The 19,838-nt window shown below is 41.1% G+C and overlaps 3 protein-coding genes across 4 annotated transcripts; all 3 read right to left on the bottom strand.

Moving 5' to 3' along the window:
- Positions 1-108: 108 nt before the first annotated feature.
- On the bottom strand, positions 109-10,018 carry hspa4b (heat shock protein 4b). Its single transcript, XM_062524053.1, has 19 exons — positions 9,718-10,018; positions 9,130-9,187; positions 8,781-8,921; positions 8,315-8,437; positions 8,098-8,197; positions 7,849-7,982; positions 7,333-7,577; positions 6,964-7,040; positions 6,589-6,740; positions 5,979-6,085; positions 5,722-5,855; positions 5,192-5,379; positions 4,929-5,021; positions 3,827-3,985; positions 3,606-3,731; positions 2,173-2,280; positions 1,954-2,073; positions 780-941; positions 109-582 (listed from the first exon to the last, which is right to left on the bottom strand). The coding sequence occupies exons 1-19, from the start codon at positions 9,822-9,824 to the stop codon at positions 385-387; spliced, it is 2,532 nt and encodes an 843-aa protein (XP_062380037.1). The 5' UTR covers positions 9,825-10,018; the 3' UTR covers positions 109-384.
- A 1,192-nt stretch (positions 10,019-11,210) lies between these two features.
- Positions 11,211-14,050, bottom strand: LOC134069257 (cytochrome b-c1 complex subunit 8). Its single transcript, XM_062525162.1, has 3 exons — positions 13,938-14,050; positions 12,895-13,066; positions 11,211-11,404 (listed from the first exon to the last, which is right to left on the bottom strand). Exons 2-3 carry the CDS (start codon positions 13,046-13,048, stop codon positions 11,301-11,303), a joined length of 258 nt encoding a protein of 85 aa, XP_062381146.1. The 5' UTR covers positions 13,049-13,066; positions 13,938-14,050; the 3' UTR covers positions 11,211-11,300.
- Positions 14,051-14,832: 782 nt separating this feature from the next.
- gdf9 (growth differentiation factor 9) lies at positions 14,833-18,115 on the bottom strand. 2 transcript variants are annotated; one of them, XM_062524604.1, is made up of 2 exons: positions 17,663-18,115; positions 14,833-16,600 (listed from the first exon to the last, which is right to left on the bottom strand). In XM_062524604.1, the coding sequence occupies exons 1-2, from the start codon at positions 18,012-18,014 to the stop codon at positions 15,687-15,689; spliced, it is 1,266 nt and encodes a 421-aa protein (XP_062380588.1). In that variant the 5' UTR covers positions 18,015-18,115; the 3' UTR covers positions 14,833-15,686. The 2 variants fall into 2 exon arrangements, with proteins under 2 accessions (XP_062380588.1, XP_062380589.1); XM_062524605.1 differs by having other exon boundaries at positions 14,833-16,508; positions 17,663-17,832.
- Positions 18,116-19,838: the final 1,723 nt, after the last annotated feature.

Here is a 19,838-nt window from a genome sequence, read left to right as displayed (position 1 = left end):
ATAAGAGGGAGGTCGATTGGCTGATTCAGATCTTTGAAGTTACTCAGGAAGGCGGTCACAGATGCGCTTGCACGCGCACAAAGTGACACAAATGAAGTAAACAAATCATTATTTTTAAGGTCAATATTTATTAAAACGAAAGTTCGACACAGACCTCAACAGTTTAAGCTCACAAAAGAAACGCCAGTATGAATACCACTTTGTCAATAACCAGGCTTATTGCATTATGCTTTCACTTTTTTCCCAAATGAAAAAAAAAGTACATGCACAGGTGGCCATAATTTCTCAGATTGCCAAAACGACCCGAAGCATGGTTATGGTGGAATGACTAAAGAGCAACATTTCTGGGGAAACATGAAGAAGAGAGAGAAAAGGAATCCAGCTTCAGTCAAGGTCCATGTCAGGTTTGCTTTCCGCCGACTCTGTGCCTTCGGTGCTCGGATTTTCGGAGCCGGGTTGCTGGGTCTCGCTAGCCTCCTGCCCGTTGACTGGTCCATTCTGCTCGGGAGTCTTGTCGTCCTTGGGTACCTCCACTTTTGGCTTGGGTTTGGTCAAAATTGAATTACAAGAAGAGTACAATTCCTGGGAAGATTTGGAGAAACGATAGCTTTAGTTATTTTTTCCATGGTTATTGTTTGTATATACAGTACATTAATCTATTACTGTAACAGCTCCATCAAGTTGAAACCAAAGGCAATCTCTATGGACTTGAGAGTCATGCCTTCACGATCAGAGGACCAGATTCAACCTCTGCTTGTAGTTGTGTCAGTCCTCCTCACCTTTGTTTTTGATTGTATTTCTGTGATCTTCACAGCAGGGTCCGCAGACAGGCTCTGCTTACTCTGCTGGTTCATTTTGCTGTTCATCCAGATCATGGCCTCCCCAACAAACTTGTCTGCTTTATTGACTTCAGCCTCATCCAGATGGTCATACTGCTCTTCCTGAAAGAAAAAGTAAAAGTTTGAGGTCAGTTGTGTTTTGAGTCTCAAAAAGGCTTTGATCTAGCATCATGTTTGTTGCACTTAGACTGATATCTTGCGTTACCAATACTGAAAGGGCAAAGTGGTGGAGATATAGAGGATCTACATAAAAATGAAACAGAACACTTCAGTGTTTAGTGCACCTTCAGACTTCACAGCTGGGATCAACGATGTATTAACAAATCCATGTGTGGTCCACATGCAATCTTTCATTAGTGTCTAAGCACAGTTTTGTATTCACATTCATGCAACTAAAACAGTCAAAGTGATTCAACCTACGGATCAAAACATGATTCTTTTTTTATTTCTTCCCTTTTAGACAAGTGGCCTAAATCCCTGTGTCCAGTTGGTGATTATAGCATGTTTGCAGTGCACTTTCGAGATTACAAACGCAGATCCCGGATCGTGTCGTATATCTAGTCTTAAAAGAGCAACCAGTTCAGTGCAACTGAATCCAGATCTTTACGAGCAAAGAGATGCAATCAAATTCGCAAACATAGGCTAACAGGTTGGTTTGCCTCGAGTTTTTGGCATACGTTTGCAAACACTCGCATACAGTGTAAGGAGGTAGTTCTCCGCAAACATACAGTGGAGCTGGACATCGGCTTGATGAAGGTAACAGTGCACTACCGTTACATGGAATGTTAAACCAAGAAACATGTTCACTGCAAACGTTTGCCAATGTTTTCCAAATTTGAATGCATCTCAGGTGTGTCTCACTCCTGACACCAGCAGAATGTCTTGTTAGTACAAACACTACTTATCCGTATACAACGATTTTGCTATATGTCTTCAGCTATGAGGTTTATACACAGGAACAGTTAAAATGGTATTAATATAGTTTTGTTTCTTTTACTTTGCATAAAACACTGTGCTGCGGCTTCTACACAATGCGGCTAATACACAGGAAATTACTGTAGCGGTCATGCTCCGTGTCCTATTAGAGCCGACATCAGAGCCATCCGACATTTACCTTAGTTTTGTAGGCTTCAATGATCTTCAAATACTGCTGAATCTGTTTGCCGAGCTCCTCAAATGCTTTCGGTCGCATCTCAGCTTCATGGTATCGGTCTTGAACAGGCTGACCGAGTTTCTGGAAAAGTGAATAAATACATTCATATCTTTAGCACCCCTCGTACAGAGAGCAGAATGAGACTGTAGTTTTGAATACATTAGGGGATTCCTGCTTTACCTTAAGATCTGCCAGCTTGTCGATGTACACCTGTTTTGACTGGTCTTCTCCCTCCTCATACAACCAATTCTCTGTGTCTTCCAGCTTCAGGGAGAAAGCATCCCGATCCTAAAAGGACAAAATCAAAGACATCTAAATTCATTGACGCACTCAACTAAGGGTAATACTATAACAACAACGTTGGACCATTTCTGATGTTCCGAGTATTCAAACTGTTACCCTTCAAGTTTAGTATCAAAAAAGCACTTGCAAATAAAGATATACGGACTGAACAGCTACCAATTAATGTGGTAAATTAAAAACGGCTGTTTCACAACCGAACATTATGATGAACGATTGTAAACCTACAAGCCAAAAATATCTGTTTCAGGATTAAAATTATTTTCTTTTATTGTCTGGGCATTAACTGAACTTTACAATCATTTATGGATGATAACACCTGCAACTGCGTCAGAAGTATGATCGTTTGAATTAAATGTCTTCAAACTTCAATGCAGGTTAAACCACACAAATCTGGATGTCTATAAATCAAGGGAGACATGTACTGTACATGGAACACTTTCGCACAGGTGAGGATGTTATTCCTTCTGCACAAGTCAGTTGGCATTGTGCCATTGTGAAAGCCATCAGTAGCATGAACTCCTCTCCTAAGAACACAGTCAATTTAGACTGTGTGCCATTTAGCTTGTAATTTAGATCGTTACTTAGATTGTTATCATGTAGTATGATCAGGGTGTTGCCTTCTTGAGATTGAGAGATAAACAAAAGTTGATGTAAAAGGGCAATTAAGAAATGGCTGGGTGCGTCACACTGTAAAGGTCCTACCAGCATTATGTAATGCTGTGTACGTTTAAAATGAAATGAATCAAGGTGCTTTCTTCCGCAGCCTTCTTCCTAGCATCTGTGATTTTTTACAATAGGTTCAGGGACATTTCTTTGAAATATTTGGAGCATGCTGTCATTCTACTACAAGCTTGTTGAGGGACAATTCTTTGAAAAATTTGAACTTGCTTTCTTTCTTGTGTGATTGAGGAGGCAAGCAAAGGGTAAGCATGAGATTGGAAAGTGACTCAGATTATAGGTTGTGTACTACCACACAGAGAACCACACAGCTCACAGTAGAGGACGGTAACTAGGAGGACAAAACATGGCTCCTGCCTGCAGATTTGGCTGGCGAGACGAGACAGAGAGGCTGGCAGGCACATGCAAGATCAGGACAGGCACGGTGCCTCCTTTGGAATTTGGCTCTCCAGGCCATTGTCATAAAAGCTACCACTGTGTGCGTAAAGAATTGGCCATCTTTTTCTTCAGTGCGCTACTAAATATAACCTCCAAAAGCACACACACACACAGCCCTAGGATATCTTGTAAGTCCATGTTTTCAGCCATTACAACGCACGTTGCCTCTCTGAAATTCTGAGGAGTGTACTCACGCTTTCACTGATGAACTTCTCGTACATGCCATGGAGCTTGTCTCTCATGTCGTAAACATACTCCTCCACACTGTTCTTTGCATCATTGCGTTCTTTCTCCAACTTGTCCTGCATTATCATCTTACCCTGTAGACGAAATAAATATGAGGTCGAGTCTTGACATAGATATATGACAGTCCACGTGATACAAGATAAACTGTCATTTGACAAGGCCACCTTACCTCGTTTTCGACAAAAAGGTTCAGCATATCATTCGCCAGCTGCCATTGTGGACTGTTCTCAATGGGAAGCTCGTGTATTTTTGTCTTGACTTTGGGCTTCTTGGCCTGTGGTGGCTGGTCGGACTTCTTCTCCTGTTTTCCCTCCTCTGCTGGTGAAGTCTAGAGAAACAATCACATTTTTGTTTTCAGTATCCAATTAGTACTTTTCATATAAAGTAACAAGGTCCATTAACAAAAAAAAGAAAAGAAAAAAAAAACTGAAATAATTGCCAAATGAATGCATCAGTAAGTGACACTGGTGTTACATCAATGTCACAGGAGACCAAGATGGTGCCTGTTTCCATGTCAACCAAACACTTGACACATTACCACCAGCCATCTCTACAGCAGTGTCTGAGCCGAGATGCTAAACAGTAATGAATGACAGGATGAGAAAGTCTGCCGGACTAGCCTAGACGGTTTTATTTCTAAAACGCATCTCATACAGAGGGCAACTCGATGTGCTTTACTGTGTCAAAACATAAAAAGATTAACAATAAATTTAAAGTAGTTTAAAAGTAAATAAGAATGAAATAAAATAGCTTTAAAACAATAAAATAGATAGACAATACAAGATTAAAAATAGTAAAACAACAAAAGTAAAATATGTTTAAAGAGTGCAATAGCATACAGGATTAAAGCAATATAATGTATAGATTGAGAAATACTTGTTTTCTTAAACATTTTAATAAACATTAAACATCAAATAAACTAAGAAACAATAAAACAAAAACTGAATACTGATATAATAATATAATATTGAACACTTTGCAGTTTCATTGTTCCACTAGCACGTTGTGCCTAGCAACGCCCCTTAGATGCTGTAAAATCAGCGTAACCTACGGCCTCTCCGGGCTTAATGCTGAAGTTAATGTCATTAGCAGGTCACGTTTGGAACCAAGCTTGCACATTCTTCTGTTGCTATGGGTTTTCGCACAATGTCAATATAAAATGTGGCCATCAATAGTGGATTCCAGTGTAATGCTTGCTGACTGTAAGCAAAGGGCATCTAAAATTATGCATAACATTCTGAAATATAGCTTGTAGTCTGCTGGAGACCTACCTCCATTTCATCAGTTTCAGGTTTCTTCTCTCCGTTCTCAGACTGGCTATCACCTTGGGCTTTTGAGTCTTCAGGATCAGTCTGCATTTTGCTCTAAACAATGAAACAGAAATTACATTTCCTTTCATACCTTTTTACACAATTATATCACCAATTTGAATACAATCATTCCATTTTACATCTAAATGCAAAACTTGAACTATGCATTCACAGGACAATGTGACCCCTTTAGTTTCTGTACCAAGACCCCAACAGTGCTGTACCTCTTCCTCTTTTTCACTGCCGGGCTGTTCCGTCTCCATCGGCTCTTCTGCCTCATCCGACTTCTGCACCTCCACCAGTGACGCACTGGACACGCTGAAGATGCCGTGGACATTGATGCGCACTTTAACCTTAACCTTTGAACTCTCACCTGTGGCCTGAGGGACCACCTTCTGGATCACATACTGGCCTATGGAGTGAGAGGGGGGAAAAAGTGTGATTAATTTAATCTTGCAATGGATTTGAGAGAAAAGATTGTAAAAATTGACTTGAGAAATAAAGATTGTCTGAAAGATTGAATTTTTTTTTTTTTTTTTTTTTAAAGGTTATTTTTTTGGGGCTTTTTATGCCTTTAATTGGACAGGACAGTAGAGAGAATGACAGGAAGCGAGTGGGAGGGAGAGCTGGGGTGGGATCCGGAAAGGACCACGGGGCGGGAATCGAACCCGGGTCGCCGGCGTGCGGTGCAGGTGCCCCAGCCAGTTGCGCCACGGCTGGGGCCAAAGATTGAATTTAGTGCAGGTGTCCTTGCCTATTGTGGGGTCTGGATAAGGCATATCCTTGGGGCAGTTGTAGTAAGCCTCAAGGGAGAAAGGCTCCTTTCGGTAGAAGGTCAACACTTTGGAGAACGGGGCGGCGTGGTTCTTTGGGAACACTTCACAATCACTAAAATGAACACGCAACAGATCAGTGAATAGACAGACACTCATCACACCACTCAAATAAAGCGTAAGTCAAAAGGATCAATAACGTGCGGTGTGGACAATCCAGAATCAAAACAAGACATACCTCACTCCTTCCTCTGCAGCAGAGTTCCATTTAAGAGAGATCGGGTAGGTAACCACGTCAGTGATGGAGAACTCACGGACTTTGAAAGCAGGAGACAAGATAGCGCACTGTAGAGACCATGAGAGGAGAGAGAGAGGAGTGGTTAATACCTGGATGATCTCAGGTTTTACCATTACATCAACAACATTAACACTTTACAAAGGCTCCACATAAAAGCCTTCTGCATCAAAATTCATTCAATTATAATGTAGGTACATACTCTATTGTAAGTCTTATAGACCCTTCCAACAAAAAAACTAAAATAATGCTTGAATTTCCCCTTGGGGATCAATAAAGTATCTATCTATCTATCTATCTGAACGTTCTATTTTATTCCCAAACTACTTCCGCTGACACTGATAATGGTACTCTCTTGAAATGGCCTATAGAGAGTTTGATTCATATTCATTCTCCCTTTATTCAAGTAAAAGCCTGTGAGACGGCTGGATTAACACTGCAGGAATGAGTGGCTACAATACATGCTGAGTAAGTGCTGTAGCTAGAAGTGGTGCTGCCACTGAGGACGAAAGAAAAAAAAGAAAAAAAAAGAAATGGAAAAAGGAAAAAGGACCTGTAATGCACATCCTCTGGCCACCGCCTCGTCTGCATTTAGAGTGGTGCTCAGCTCCTTTCCGAAGAATTTGCTGATTCGCTCTTTGACAGAGGGGATTCTGGAGGCTCCGCCCACGATTTCCACCGCATTTATGTCCTCGTTCTTCAGGTCTGCTCGAACACAACAGAGATTGTCAGCACAGCAATGCCCCCTCAGACACTCTCACAGCCACGCCCAGTAGCGCACGCACGCACACACACACACACACACACACACACACACACACACACACACACACACACACACACACACACACACACACACACACACACATTTCACTTTCAGTTCATCAATCAAGGTCTAGACAGAGGCGTGGAGGCCTGTGCTACTCACTTGCTTGCTCCAATAAACTTCTCAGGGGGGCCTCCACTTTGTTAAGAAGGTCTGTGCACATTTCTTCAAACTGAGCCCTGTAATACACAAATACAGAAATGAATGTGACATTTTTAAGTCAGCATTAATGAAACAAAAATAGACGAATAGATAAACCATTATATTTTAGGAAAGATTCTCGTTAATATCAAGTTCAACAAACAGCTTTCAAGATCACATGTTGCTACCCATCCAACCAAAAGACATTTTGGGGATCTTGTCAATGCCTCCACCCAGTTATAATTTTGTCTTTAACATGCATCATAAAAAAAAATACTTACAAGACACATTCAATCACTCACTCAATCTTTTTCCATTACATTTACTTGCCTGTTTAACTTGGCGGAGACATCAATGTCATTCATAAAGCACTCAATGTTGAGTGGGAGGTCGGAAGCATTGGCACTCATCAGCTTCTTCAGTTTCTCACACTCCTGATAGAGGCGCACCAAGGCCCTTGGCTTCGACCTCACATCCAGCTTGTACTTTTTAGCAAATTCCTCACAGAAGTGCTTCACCAGCATCTCATCAAAGTCCTTGCCTCCAAGCTGTGGGTCGAAGGCCGTTGCTAGGACCTAGAGGGAAATAAAGTCAGAAATATCCATGGGCAACTGAAAATGAAGCCATTTGTCTATGCACATGCAATTAACATGTTATATCAGTGTCAAGTATAAGTGCACAAGAAAAAAAAATCTTTGCACACATACATATTCCGAACAAGGAGAATATATATTTTTTTTATCATATCACTTTCCCTGTGTGTGTGTGTGTGTGTGTGTGTGTGTGTGTGTGTGTGTGTGTGTGTGTGAATAAAAGGACTTGTCATAACTTGACAGAGGCATTTACCTTCAGTTTGCCCTTGTTGAAAGCACACACAGACACTTGGTAGCCAGAATGCCCCAGGTCCACAAACACCACAGTTCTGGGCTTCTCTTCAGGGTTGGGCAGGTCCTGTTTATAGATACCGTACGCCAAAGAAACTGCAAAAAAAAATCAATGCAGTGAGCAAATCTGTCCATTTAATTTTGTCTACTAATGTTTACCAACTCTATGCATGTAGATATGTTTAACGTGTGCATGCGTGACCAACAGTACCTGCAGTGGTTTCATTCATGAGTCGCAAGCAATTCAGGCCAGCAATTTGTGCTGCATCTATTACAGACCTCCTTTCAGCATCAGTGTAGTAACCTGGGATCTGAGTATCATGCCAATAACAATGTAATTAGCTTGAGAAACAGTACACAGTATGCAGTGTATGCAATGCAATGTATAGTCGGAGTGTACAATGCCATACAGACAGTAATTCACTCACAGATATAACACAGTCTGCTACAGGCTTTTTCAGAGCACTCTCAGCAGTCTCTTTCATCTTGGTCAGCAGCATGGCAGTAATCTGTTCAATACTGAAGACCTTCTCCTCTTCCATGTACATAACCTAGGTTTAAGTAAATTAATAATGTTATTGGCACAAGGAAAAATACATATCTGGCATTACACCAGTAAAATTTTCACTTTAGTCATACACGTCAAGTAAAGGTTAATCTAAGCTTAATCACACGTACCAACATGTTAGAATAGAACTATGACAGAACGGATTATTCACTACTGAAAACAGCCACACCTTTCCTGAAATTATCTACACCAAGCACAACTGCAGAAGAAGTGCTGCCCGTGCAGTTCAAGGTCCAGATGGGCTGAATGTCTATGGGGTATGTGTGCATGGGACAATATTGGGACAGAATGGTGTAAAAATCGTGTTTAAAAACAACATATCTTACCTTAATGCCAGTTGTCCCTGTTGGCATCTGAGCAATGTCATAAACCAGGCTGGATTTGATATTCTGAACAAATGGATCTGAAAAGGCCCTGCCATGGAACCGCTTAAAGCCTTGGACCGTATTCTTACAGTTGGTAACAATCTGAAGGTATTTAGAAATACAAAAAAATACATTAGCAAAATACACCGGCCCCTTTTCTTTTACTTAATCTGGCAAAGATGCTCATTCACTGGCACAAACAATAAGGCCTTTTTCCTCGCTCTCAGAGCGCTGTCTCGTCATTCAGTCAACATGTCAATGTAATATTACTGATGATCAACTGATGTTGTAGGTTAACAAGATACCTAACCTGGCTTTTTGCGGCAGCACCGATGGAGCGATTTCGTGGGCCAAAGGACACAAATGCTCTGAAATACATACATACATATACATTGTTTAAACCATTCTGTCAACAGAGTTTAACTGGAAATCAGTCAGGTGTTAGAATCAGCTAACGTTATTGATCTTAGGTGTTAGGTCTGCCCATATCTCGTCAACCTGCACATTGCTGGATGGATTTGACATCGTTGGCGCTCCCATTATGAGGCACTCCTATTTGCTGTAACGTTAACATTGGGCATTTAGGTCTACAATCGCTAAATATTTCCCTAGTTAATAGCCTAATGGTACATACAGTTTAGACAAGTCGGAACATCACATTGTAGCAGTGGCTGGCTATCTTAAATTAGCCATCTTACAACATTCTCGAACAATGTTGCTCAACCTATGAGCTAGCCAGCTAAGCTATTCTCTTCAAGCTAGTAAGCTAGCAAGCCTACAAGACAATAAAAAAGCATGTTTCACAAACAAAAAATACCCGATGGATAAAACGAGCGCTTCTTCAACACGTTCTTCAAGAACAATAAAATGTAAACATCTTCTTTAAAGATATACTTACGGAGTGCATCGGTCGCTGTAATCGTTAGCTACCGTCTCAATACCTCCAGCTCGGGCTACTGCAATATAGCAGTTCAAAAAACCAACGTCGAATCCAACCACAGACATCTTTATCTTTGATTGTAACGTTACTTACAGAAGTTGCTCAAGACAAAACACTGTTAACAGTCGAAAACCCAATATCTGCTTATTTGAAAATTATTCAGTGGCTGGATGGTTAATTCATTATCCCTTATAACTGCATTAGGCAGCTAGCTAGCTCTGTACCAAGCTTGCTCGCCGGTTTCTCATTGAAGACAGCGTGACAGGGTACATAATTTCCGGTTTGGAAGCATCACGAAAATTCGAGCACTTTCTCCGGGAAGTCAAAATAAAAGTCTTTCCTTAATCTCTAGAATCTCTGCCACGCTTAAATGTCAGACAATAGTTTGATGATTAATCTAATTAACGTTCATAGATAGAATATAATATAGAATATTACATTGAATTTGACTAAGACAAAAACAATTATTACATCCTCTATCATTTTTTTTTTTTTACCAGCGGATGCTGATGACTATTTACCATCTGCAACTAGGAAGTCACTGGCCACATACAGTATTCAACATTACCTGTTTTAAGACAAAGATCAGAAACTTAAATTTTTTCCTAATTTCTACATAACAGAATAACAAAACTGTACTGCACCCATCCTATTCTTTCAGATAAATCTCAGTGATGAGACTTGACAGTGCAACATGTTCACGGAACAGCCACATCTGCAATTTAACACCACCAAAGTCAAGGAGACAGCAGTGGATGTCCAGTTTCCCAGCAAGACAGACTCCACTACCAGTCCCCATTGAGGGAGTCAATGGGCACCTCTCATTTGTGTTTTACATATCCTCCCTTCCTTCCTCAGTCCTCATTCTCACTGATCTAGATAAATAATGATGGGGCGGCAACAATGGGATAGTCTATCCAGTGCTAGTTATAGATCAGTGGGAACGAGTCTGGAAGCCCGAGCATCGAGGAGGGATGTTGAGAGAGGCCCCATGTGAAGGTGGTCAGGACTTAGGGTCACAAGTTACTGGATGACGGATAGGTCTAGTCAGCAAACACCAACACACAATTCATAGGGTGAAGCAGAGCCTGGGATTTTTTTTACATCTGTGATAAAAGCCCTTGGTGATCTACCAGTCAGTCGTTGCCAGCTTTCACTTTCATGTTGTAGTAGTTAACTCAGGAGGCAGCTTTAAGAGGTACCCCATGGAAATGGTCAGACTAATGACTGGTTCTGTGGTTGGCTCAGAGCAGGATCCATATGCGCCAGTGGTGGAGATAAGGAAACGTATTAAACTGCCTTCCGTTGCGCAACACTTATGTTATGTATGACTTAAGTTACAGCCTATATGTCTGTATGTTTTCAACACCACTCAGAGAAGGCAGGATATATTAACCTGTGATGCACCAAACTCCACACGTCAAAATAGAAACATAAGCACACACAAGGCATTCTTTTTCATAAATATTTTTTATTAGGTAATCATACAGAAAGAGAGACAAGTTGGAGAGACACGATTCTCCAGGAGACGTTAACTGGATTCACTCATCGGCTTCACCCTTCTCGAAATCACTGATGTTCTTTTTTTTGCCTTGTTCATGGACACTGTTTCCCCAGGTGTATGTCAGGTACATAACAGTCATAGCTGTAAAAAGAGAAAAAAACAAAATGATAACTGGGATGCACATCTGAGGAACTGCAAAGTGTGCTTGCTTAGGTGCAGTATCCAAATACCTATCTGAGCCCATGTGGCCTCACACACTCACTCACTTAGCACCTGAAATCAATTAAGTCTGTGACTCCTTAGTCCTAGTCCTTAGGGCTGACATTGGGATTGGGCCAACGTGTCCTCACAATGGCCCAATCCCAATGTCAGCCCTAAAGACTAAGAACTAAAGACTCACAGACTTAATTGATCTCAGGTGCTAAGTGAGTGAGTGTGTGAGGCCACATAGGCTCAGATAGGTATTTGGGATTGGGACAGCACTTCACGAGATCACATGTACCTTGGCGATGTTTACTAACAAAGACGTTGCTAACATTTGCACCATGCACGTGTGTCGTGCGTGCTGTTGTTTACCTTCATTTCCGGATTTTCCTATGATCTCCGCGGTAAACGTCACAACACTTTGAACTGTGGGTAATTCCCTTAGGTTAAGTCTGCACCGATGCAGACTCACGGAAAGGGCTCGGTAAGTCTGTATTCAAACCCTCCCGCCTGTTGTAATTCGACATTGGGACAGCCCTAAACCCTTACGAATTTCGCGAGAACGCGCACCAAAGTCCGTGAGTTTGTGAGTCCGGACATTGGGATTGGGCCAATAGAGTCCCAAGTCCCTGTACCAAGTTGTTTTGATACACGAAAGTGTTGCTGAGTTGTGAACTTACTTCCTGTTTGGCGGCTTCATGACTTATTTCAATTGGCTGTGATGGGTGAATGCTTTTGAAAACCAAAAATCCTTTCAGCAACTTTTTATAACGCATGGTCTGAAGACAAAATTTGTGACCTGTCCAAGTTTAGTTTGGGTCAGAGCAAAGCCATCGATATCTCAAAGTTGCGACACTAACATTGACTCCCGTGTACAAACAATGGCGGCACATCCGGGAACTATTCCATTGAGAATGAATGAATATCTAATAAGACTTTTCTACATGACTTATAGTCGTGTGCATAATAATGCATTTTCATTGAGTAATATATGTATGTGGAAATGCAGTTTATAGTAATTTTCATCGAGTATTTACCGTAAATATTAATGCGATCACTGCTGTCAACCCCGTAGTAAACCAGGGACCGAGGGAACTACTGTGTCTACCCACTAACCACGTGACCGCTCTAATCTGGCTTTAACATGGAAGTCAACGGTTGTCGCAACTTTGAGATATCGATGGCTTTGGGTCAGAGACACCATCCGTGCCAGCAACTTACAATGGTTCTAGTTGGACGTTTTAGAGTTGGAACAGTATCAATATCTCAAACACTCTAGGAGCAGGAGCAGGAGTGAGCCAAACTAATTTATTTTCTCTTTTTTTAAATAATAATAATAATAATAATAAGATAGGGAAGCTAAGAAGAACAATAGTGCATAAATAACATAGTGCACAATTGAGGTGATAACATGGTTGAAGGCTTACGTGGTGCAACTTTGAAAACCGATGCTCTGAATCGTCTCCAGACGTTTGGGATACCCTTGGAGAAGTAGTTAGCGAATGCCTTCTGTTCAAACGGGGAGATGCTGTAGGTGATCACATGCCGAATCCTGGCGAGATCTCCGAAGTGACGTCCCATTTTATCTAGAGAGCTGGTCTAAAGAGAAACAAAATATATTATATTCATTATACGCCAACCACCTATGGCAAATGTTCTTCTGACACTTTCATAACACATGCCACTGCCGTTGAAACCAAACATGGACAAAACAGAAGGGCGATAATCTAATGTTAAGGTTAATAACAGGTTTCGGACACTGACCAAATATTATCAACCAATTGTCAAGTGGATGAGTTGATCTCATAATTAACCCATAACTCCCAACACAACCAACTAACACATTTGTAGACTGTTCAGAAGATAACACTGGTGGCTAGACGTTATCGGACTAGCAGGTAAAGGTAAATTGTGGCTGGATTGCGTAACAAGTTCACCAACGTTAGCCCATGTTCTTTTCAGTAGTGATGTTACCTTACACGGAAATAAACGTACGACCTTTAAACTAGTAATCACGTTATTAACGTAATGTTTACAGTTCACAACAGTTACATCTTGGAAAGATAAATGCGCCAGTAAGGTTGCTAGCCAAGTTACACTAAAGTTAACTTCAATGACACCAATGTTAGCCCTAACCCTAGGACAATTTCTGAAAATACTGGCTAACATTGATATTGGCGTGAAGTAAATATTACTTAAAATCTCGGAATGTGCCATTGTTTAGCCATCTAGCTACATTGCCCTTTGCTTGTAACAGCTCACGGTAACATAGCTAAGTTAGTCTAGCTGCTAGCTCACTTCACAAAAGACCTTGTTTGACATTCGGAACACTGCACACATCTTACCAACAAGTTAAATTACTTAGATCATAAACAAATTGAGCTGAGTCTACAATAGGCGTACAGAAATGTTGTTAGTTACAATTCAGACAGGTTAGAAAGATCATTTTGTTACGGTGCGAAAGACAAACCTTTCTGCTCCTCCAGAGAGTTTCAGTATGGCGATAATGGCTGTCTTGGTGTATGCTAGCCAGGAAAATTAGCTTTACGTGTTAGCAACATAACGGCCTACCATAGAAATAAAGTGTGGTTTGACATTACTACTGCCACCAACTGGTGCGGATGATATATCATTACACCAGATACTTTGAACTCCCTTTTAAATCTTGCAACATAGTCACAGTATGTTCATCTAGCATAATCCTCGACAAAGATTATTGACAGCAATCCGCTTTTTAGTATTTAGTTCCACTTTTTACTAGACTGTAGTAAACAGTTTAGAAGGCTTACTATTTTCTTTTATCATCATTATTGAGTCTAGCATATATGACCCACAGACAATTTCTTGAAGACAAAATTACCCAGTGAGCAAGGCATGAGTGTGAGGCAACATTCATTGCCGTGTAGGTAACCAGGGCAGGCTGTCAGGCCGTCAAGCACTCTGTCAGGTGTCAGGGGAGAAAATCTGGCAATCAACCAGAGTCTGAGAGCCAGCTTCCCAAAGACATGCCTCAACAGGATCAACATAATGGGTGCCTCTCATTTGTGTTTATCCTCCCTTCTTTCCTCGGTCCTCTTTCTCACTGATCTAGATAAAGAATGATGGGGCGGCAACAATGGGATAGTCTATCCAGTGCTAGGTATAGAAGTGTCTCTGATGTAGATCAGTGGGAACGAGTCTGGAGGACCGAGCATCGAGGAGGGATGTTGAGAGAGGCCCAATGAGACAAGCTATAATGTAGCTGTCATGAACGTCCTGTTGTATATTAAGTACTTTCAGGAAATTGTTGAAGATCAAAGAGAGAATAAAATTGGACATTTACATCAAAAATCAAATAGACCCAAACATTTAGTTCTAACAAACTATTGATTCCTGATGGGTGACTTGCCTTTTTTTATTGAACTTTTTAACATGAATATTAATAAATATTCCTTTTTTTGTGTGAAATCAGTTATCCAAACAATAACAGTGAATTAATTTACATTGATAAGCATGCCAAATACATAGGTAGACTTCAATATTCATTAGGCATTTAGTAATTTCCTTGACAACAATTAACCCAGATTGTCTATCAAGTTGTCCAGAGGGACAACTTATTAAGTGGACCTTATGAACAGGGAGGTAGTACATGAGATATTTCTTTTGTACCGGTATAAAATTGAAATTGACAAGTGTAAAAGAGTTTGCATAGGGGCATTAGATTACACTTCTTCATCTGCCCAGATTTTCTAAAAATTCACAGAATATTCAGAAAGTACAGAACAGAAATAAATTAACAAAAATAAACATAAAATTATATCAATGCTGATTAAATTAAACAAAAAAACCTAACTCACAGTATCACATAATATCACACATACAAATACAGTGATGTAAGAAGGCAAGAAACAAAAGAAAACAAATATTTTCATTGATGAATGAATGCACATTTTTCAAAGAGATAAAATGACACACAGAAAAGCCAATGATTTCATCTCCTCCGAATTATTCTAGAGAGAAGCAGTAACATTGCCCCAGTCAGATCTTCAGTGTATTATAAGATTGAGCATTTGTATGAAAAATATGAGTGTCCACAAAAGTTATAAATAGTTGCACGAGGACTTGGCGAGACTGACCCATACCATTTACCATTTAAATGCCATTGGATTAAGACACTAAATGATAGCCACTAAAAGATGTCAAAATGCTTAATGAAACACCCCTATCTGATGCTAGAGTTTTAGCGACAGGCGCACATTGTTGCAATCATCTCCTCATACTCCTTTAATGCAATAGACCCGTCGTTTTCAATGGTCAAAACACTAAGGGGCTTATATTCTGAGGGAACGCAGGAAGGCCTAGGAATAGAAGAATTTAGCTTCTCGTAAATTACGTTTTGCACCATGGTGTGCATCGGGGAACCATTCATGTAGCCCACTGCCCGTGGGCACGTGCCCTTGCAGTACCGTGGGTTGTACTTCTGCGGCGCAATGATCCAGTGGTCCAGCTTGAGCTGGCTGAAGCTCACCTTGATGTCATACAACATACAGTCGTCCGGCAGGAAGTCACGCTTGGGAAGGAAGATGGAAATTTTTGGCCCGGGTGTCGGCTTGCCTCTGGAAACGTTCCGTCTCCTCCTCCAGATCCTCCTCGTTGGGCTGAAGCCCATTGGGTGATTGAACGTGGCGCGGCCGTTAAACCCCCCAGACATGGGGGACGGGGGTGGCCACCTCTGATGGGCCAGTTTACTGGTGTCGTTGAGGTACAGCAGGAGCGAAGGGGACCTCAAAGTGAGCTCCACGGGGCCCTTGTGGTCATAGGGGATCCCGCCGTCCACCACGCAGGTGAGGTTGATGAGCATATGGATGTCGTCCTTGTGCGAGCTGAAGAGAGGGTGCAGGAAGGAGGTCACGTTCACCTCCACCCACTTCAGGCGACCTCGTCTCTCCATATGCACTGGAAACGCCACGGAGAAGTGAGTGTTTGGGCAGCACTGCTGGGCCGAGGGGTCGTGCTCTTCGATGTCCAGGTAGCAGAGCGTGGTGAAGGACGCAGCCTTGTCCTGGTCAAAGGAGTACAACAGGACGGACTTGAGAAGCTGCTCCTGAGACCTCACTCTGCTTAGACTGTAGGAGAGATCCTGCATGAAGACCTCTGCAGAAACACATCAGTAGTCATTCTCAGCAGTCATCATCAGCAGGCTCTATGTAAATAGTAAGAACTATTAGATTGAATGTTATGTTAGCACAGGTTTTGCTTACAGTTAATCCTTTGCTGCATATCAAGGTCATTCACAATGTGTTGAATTACTCTAAATCTCTATTCTTTATTCTATTCTAGCAAGTTTTTTGAACTTGTGTAGGTTGGGGGGGGGGGTACTAGAGCTAGAGACAAGATAAGAGCGTGCAAACAACCACTGCATGACTCCAACATGGACAGTCACTTTGAACATAAATAGCTTGATTGGATGAAAAACTTTTAGTAACTATAGCTAACCTTGCAAACAAACTGCAACAACAACAAAAAATGGTTTCTTCTACAGAAACTAATCTCTTTAACTTGTTGCCCTGTGGCAGGCGCTTCAGGTCCATATACGGGCCAGAACAAACAGACTCAGGGATAGCTTCTTCCCCAAAGCTGTCACTCAAATTTCACTAATGTAAACCGCACCGACATAATTTGCACTGATCACTGCACCACCAGACATAAACTACCTTTACTGTTCAGTCGCTCTTTGGACTCTGGTCTGTGCTCATAATATTCAGATTTTCTGTTTGTTCTTTTTACTGTGTATTCATATTATTTTATTGTATAGTCTTTTATATTGTAATGTGTGCTTTTGCCATTATGTAGGCCTACTTCCTTCCTAAAATAATCTTCAATGCTCCAAGAGGAGCTCTTTACTACCCAGTTGTCGATTTAGATCTGTAATCACAAAGTTTCCACGTCAAATTAGTTTGCTTTAATTTTTTTCAATCAAATCTCCTGTGTCTTTTCATTGTTTATTTTATTTTTGGTGTATTTGCACATTTCTCGACTAATTGTATAGCCTTTTCACCGTGACTGTAGGCTAATTTAATTACTTGAAATGAAAGACAAAAGGCCTTCTACACTTTTCATTTTCAGCTGTGCACAGTAGGCCCCCGAGGAACTGACAGCAATAAGTTAACGTTACCTCATGTCTACAACATCAGAGCTTGACACCTTTGCACCTACCTTCATTTTCCTGTTGGCATTCATCTCGAGGGGTGATCAGTCGCACCGTGTTATACAGATGACTTGTCTCGTGACTTCTCTCCGGTTTAGCCGACATTTTATACAGCCGTTTCATGTACCTGACATAGCTTGACTCAGGTTTTGCTCTTGGCGATAAATCAGGCCATGGCTCATTATCCGACAATGCCTTCAACAAGGGACTCAGAATACTCCCGTGAAAGTTGGGGTCACTCGGTTCTGGTAGCTCGTTGTAAATAGAGTTGAGTGATATGGGTAGCACACCATTTAGTATGAGAAGTATTATCACTCCGTGTAAGCTTCTTGCACAAATCTCTTGAGTCAGAGCTGCCATTGTTGATACGTCCGTCAAAGTTTAGAGATCCACCGACAGTCCAGACAATCAAACTCCATGCTAAACGTTCCCAGATGACAGCTGCACGTAATCAAGGTTGAGACTCATGAACGAGCTGCCTAGTGAAGGCGAGGTCTAGACTATTTTAATATTCGTTTCAAGCATGTTAACATTTAATGCATGTGATTCCAGATGCATTCTGTGTAGTAGCCTACACGAAAGAGATAATTTGTTTATCTCAGCTTTGATGTTTCTAGGAATATGTCTCTTCCACCAGCGTAGGTTACGTGGATTCTTAACCCTGAGAATTATTTTGCTAGTTGACCAATATGCTTCCATGAGATCAAAAAGGCAACTGAACCTGCATGGGGAAATTTTTCCAGACCATCTCTAATGTGAGTAGCAAAATATGTTTCCACAGATTACTTCCTTAAAAAGACCTTCTAAACAAAACATAGGCCTCACCAGTTTCTGTAGGCAGGCCTTTTTGTGAAGTCTTCCAGTGAAGTTGAAATCATAAAGGAACAATAGACTATTTTTGCATATAGGCTACTATAGACTACCTTGTATAGGCCTATAGGAGGCTATTGTATCTTGTTTGTTGACAGCTGGAGGTGAACACCTAATTTGTGTTTTCCTAAAGGAAAATAACTGGTATTGGCCTTTGTTTCACAAGAAATAGCTCTATATCTTGATATCTCACCTAAACCCTCTTTAGGAGAAATATAACAATAGATATTTTAGATCTTAAGTTAAACCTAAAGTAGCAGACTTTAACGATAAACAAGGGGAGGGCTATTTGTCAGGAGATGAAATGAGAAAATACCCCAAATCACATATTGATGCAAATTGTGTTCAGTTATGTCTTTACTTTCCTATGGGTTAATAAAGTGAAAACTTTAGAGTTCGCTTTAAGGAATTTAGAGGTCACTCATTCAATTGTGGTGTAGTCCTACTGAACTTCAGTGGGCCATGCCCCTGTATTTACTAAGAAGAGGCCTTATGGTTCTAGAACGTTTTGCTGCATTCCTTCCACTCGAGTGGGTCCTTACAGCTACACAGTGCTCTGGTAAGTGGGGGGTAGGGTGATGTCACTCTTGGGTCACCATGCATCTACATGGAGACACACACACACACACACACACACACACACACACACACACACACACACACACACACACACACACACACACACACACACAATTGATTGGTTGACAAGTTATGATCTGTGTCATGTGGCAACAATAAACTATTGTTAATTTGTCCTTATTATGGCCCCAAGATTTCTGTGTGAGTGATGTGTGACCACAGGTTCACAGTTTATATTAAAGTGCTTCAACAGCAATAATAAAATATTAACTTTAGGAAGTCTAAGCCATAGAATCCATATAGCATGTTGCAACCTCTATAATTTGTCGAAATCCATATGAGGTTGCTACATTTCTGCTTTTTAGGCGTTTACAGTTAGTAGGACACAATTTGTTACCCATTAACTTGCTAAAGTGCCTAACTGGTAGGTAGGCTACACCGGCCCATAACTGGAGTGTTCTATTCGCTGCACGTATGCTGCAACAATTATCTTCCATAAGTCTGCTCCCCGTTAGTTATTTCTAAAAGCATCTCGTATCCGTTATTAAATGTACATTAAATTGACAGGATCCACAAAAAGAACCTCTAACATAACTAGTCTGTAGTATTAGAGCAAGTTGCATAGTCATCTGCACTGACAGTACATTTATTGCACTGCATGAATGTTTCCCCAATCTTACATCAGGAATGCTGTGTACTCAATTACCCTCTGTTATATAACATCCATTTCTGTTC

Source organism: Sardina pilchardus, chromosome 21, assembly GCF_963854185.1.
Source record: "Sardina pilchardus chromosome 21, fSarPil1.1, whole genome shotgun sequence".
NCBI classification, from domain to species: domain Eukaryota; kingdom Metazoa; phylum Chordata; class Actinopteri; order Clupeiformes; family Clupeidae; genus Sardina; species Sardina pilchardus.
The sequence above is the reverse complement of the archived record's forward strand: the minus strand, read 5'-3'. Positions and strand labels throughout refer to the sequence as shown.

What these genes read in the sequence shown, in the direction of transcription:
- hspa4b (XM_062524053.1), bottom strand. Translation starts at nt 9,824, where the DNA reads ATGTCTGTGGTTGGATTCGACGTTGGTTTTTTGAACTGCTATATTGCA. An exon ending in TAGCAGACTGTGTTATATCT is followed by an intron (nt 8,198 to 8,314) that starts GTGAGTGAATTA and finishes CATGATACTCAG; the next exon opens with ATCCCAGGTTACTACACTGA. An exon ending in CATGAATGAAACCACTGCAG is followed by an intron (nt 7,983 to 8,097) that starts GTACTGTTGGTC and finishes TTTTTTTTGCAG; the next exon opens with TTTCTTTGGCGTACGGTATC.
- LOC134069257 (XM_062525162.1), bottom strand. Translation starts at nt 13,048, where the DNA reads ATGGGACGTCACTTCGGAGATCTCGCCAGGATTCGGCATGTGATCACC. An exon ending in GGTTTTCAAAGTTGCACCAC is followed by an intron (nt 11,405 to 12,894) that starts GTAAGCCTTCAA and finishes CTCTTTTTACAG; the next exon opens with CTATGACTGTTATGTACCTG.
- gdf9 (XM_062524604.1), bottom strand. Translation starts at nt 18,014, where the DNA reads ATGGCAGCTCTGACTCAAGAGATTTGTGCAAGAAGCTTACACGGAGTG. An exon ending in ATGCCAACAGGAAAATGAAG is followed by an intron (nt 16,601 to 17,662) that starts GTAGGTGCAAAG and finishes GTGTTTCTGCAG; the next exon opens with AGGTCTTCATGCAGGATCTC.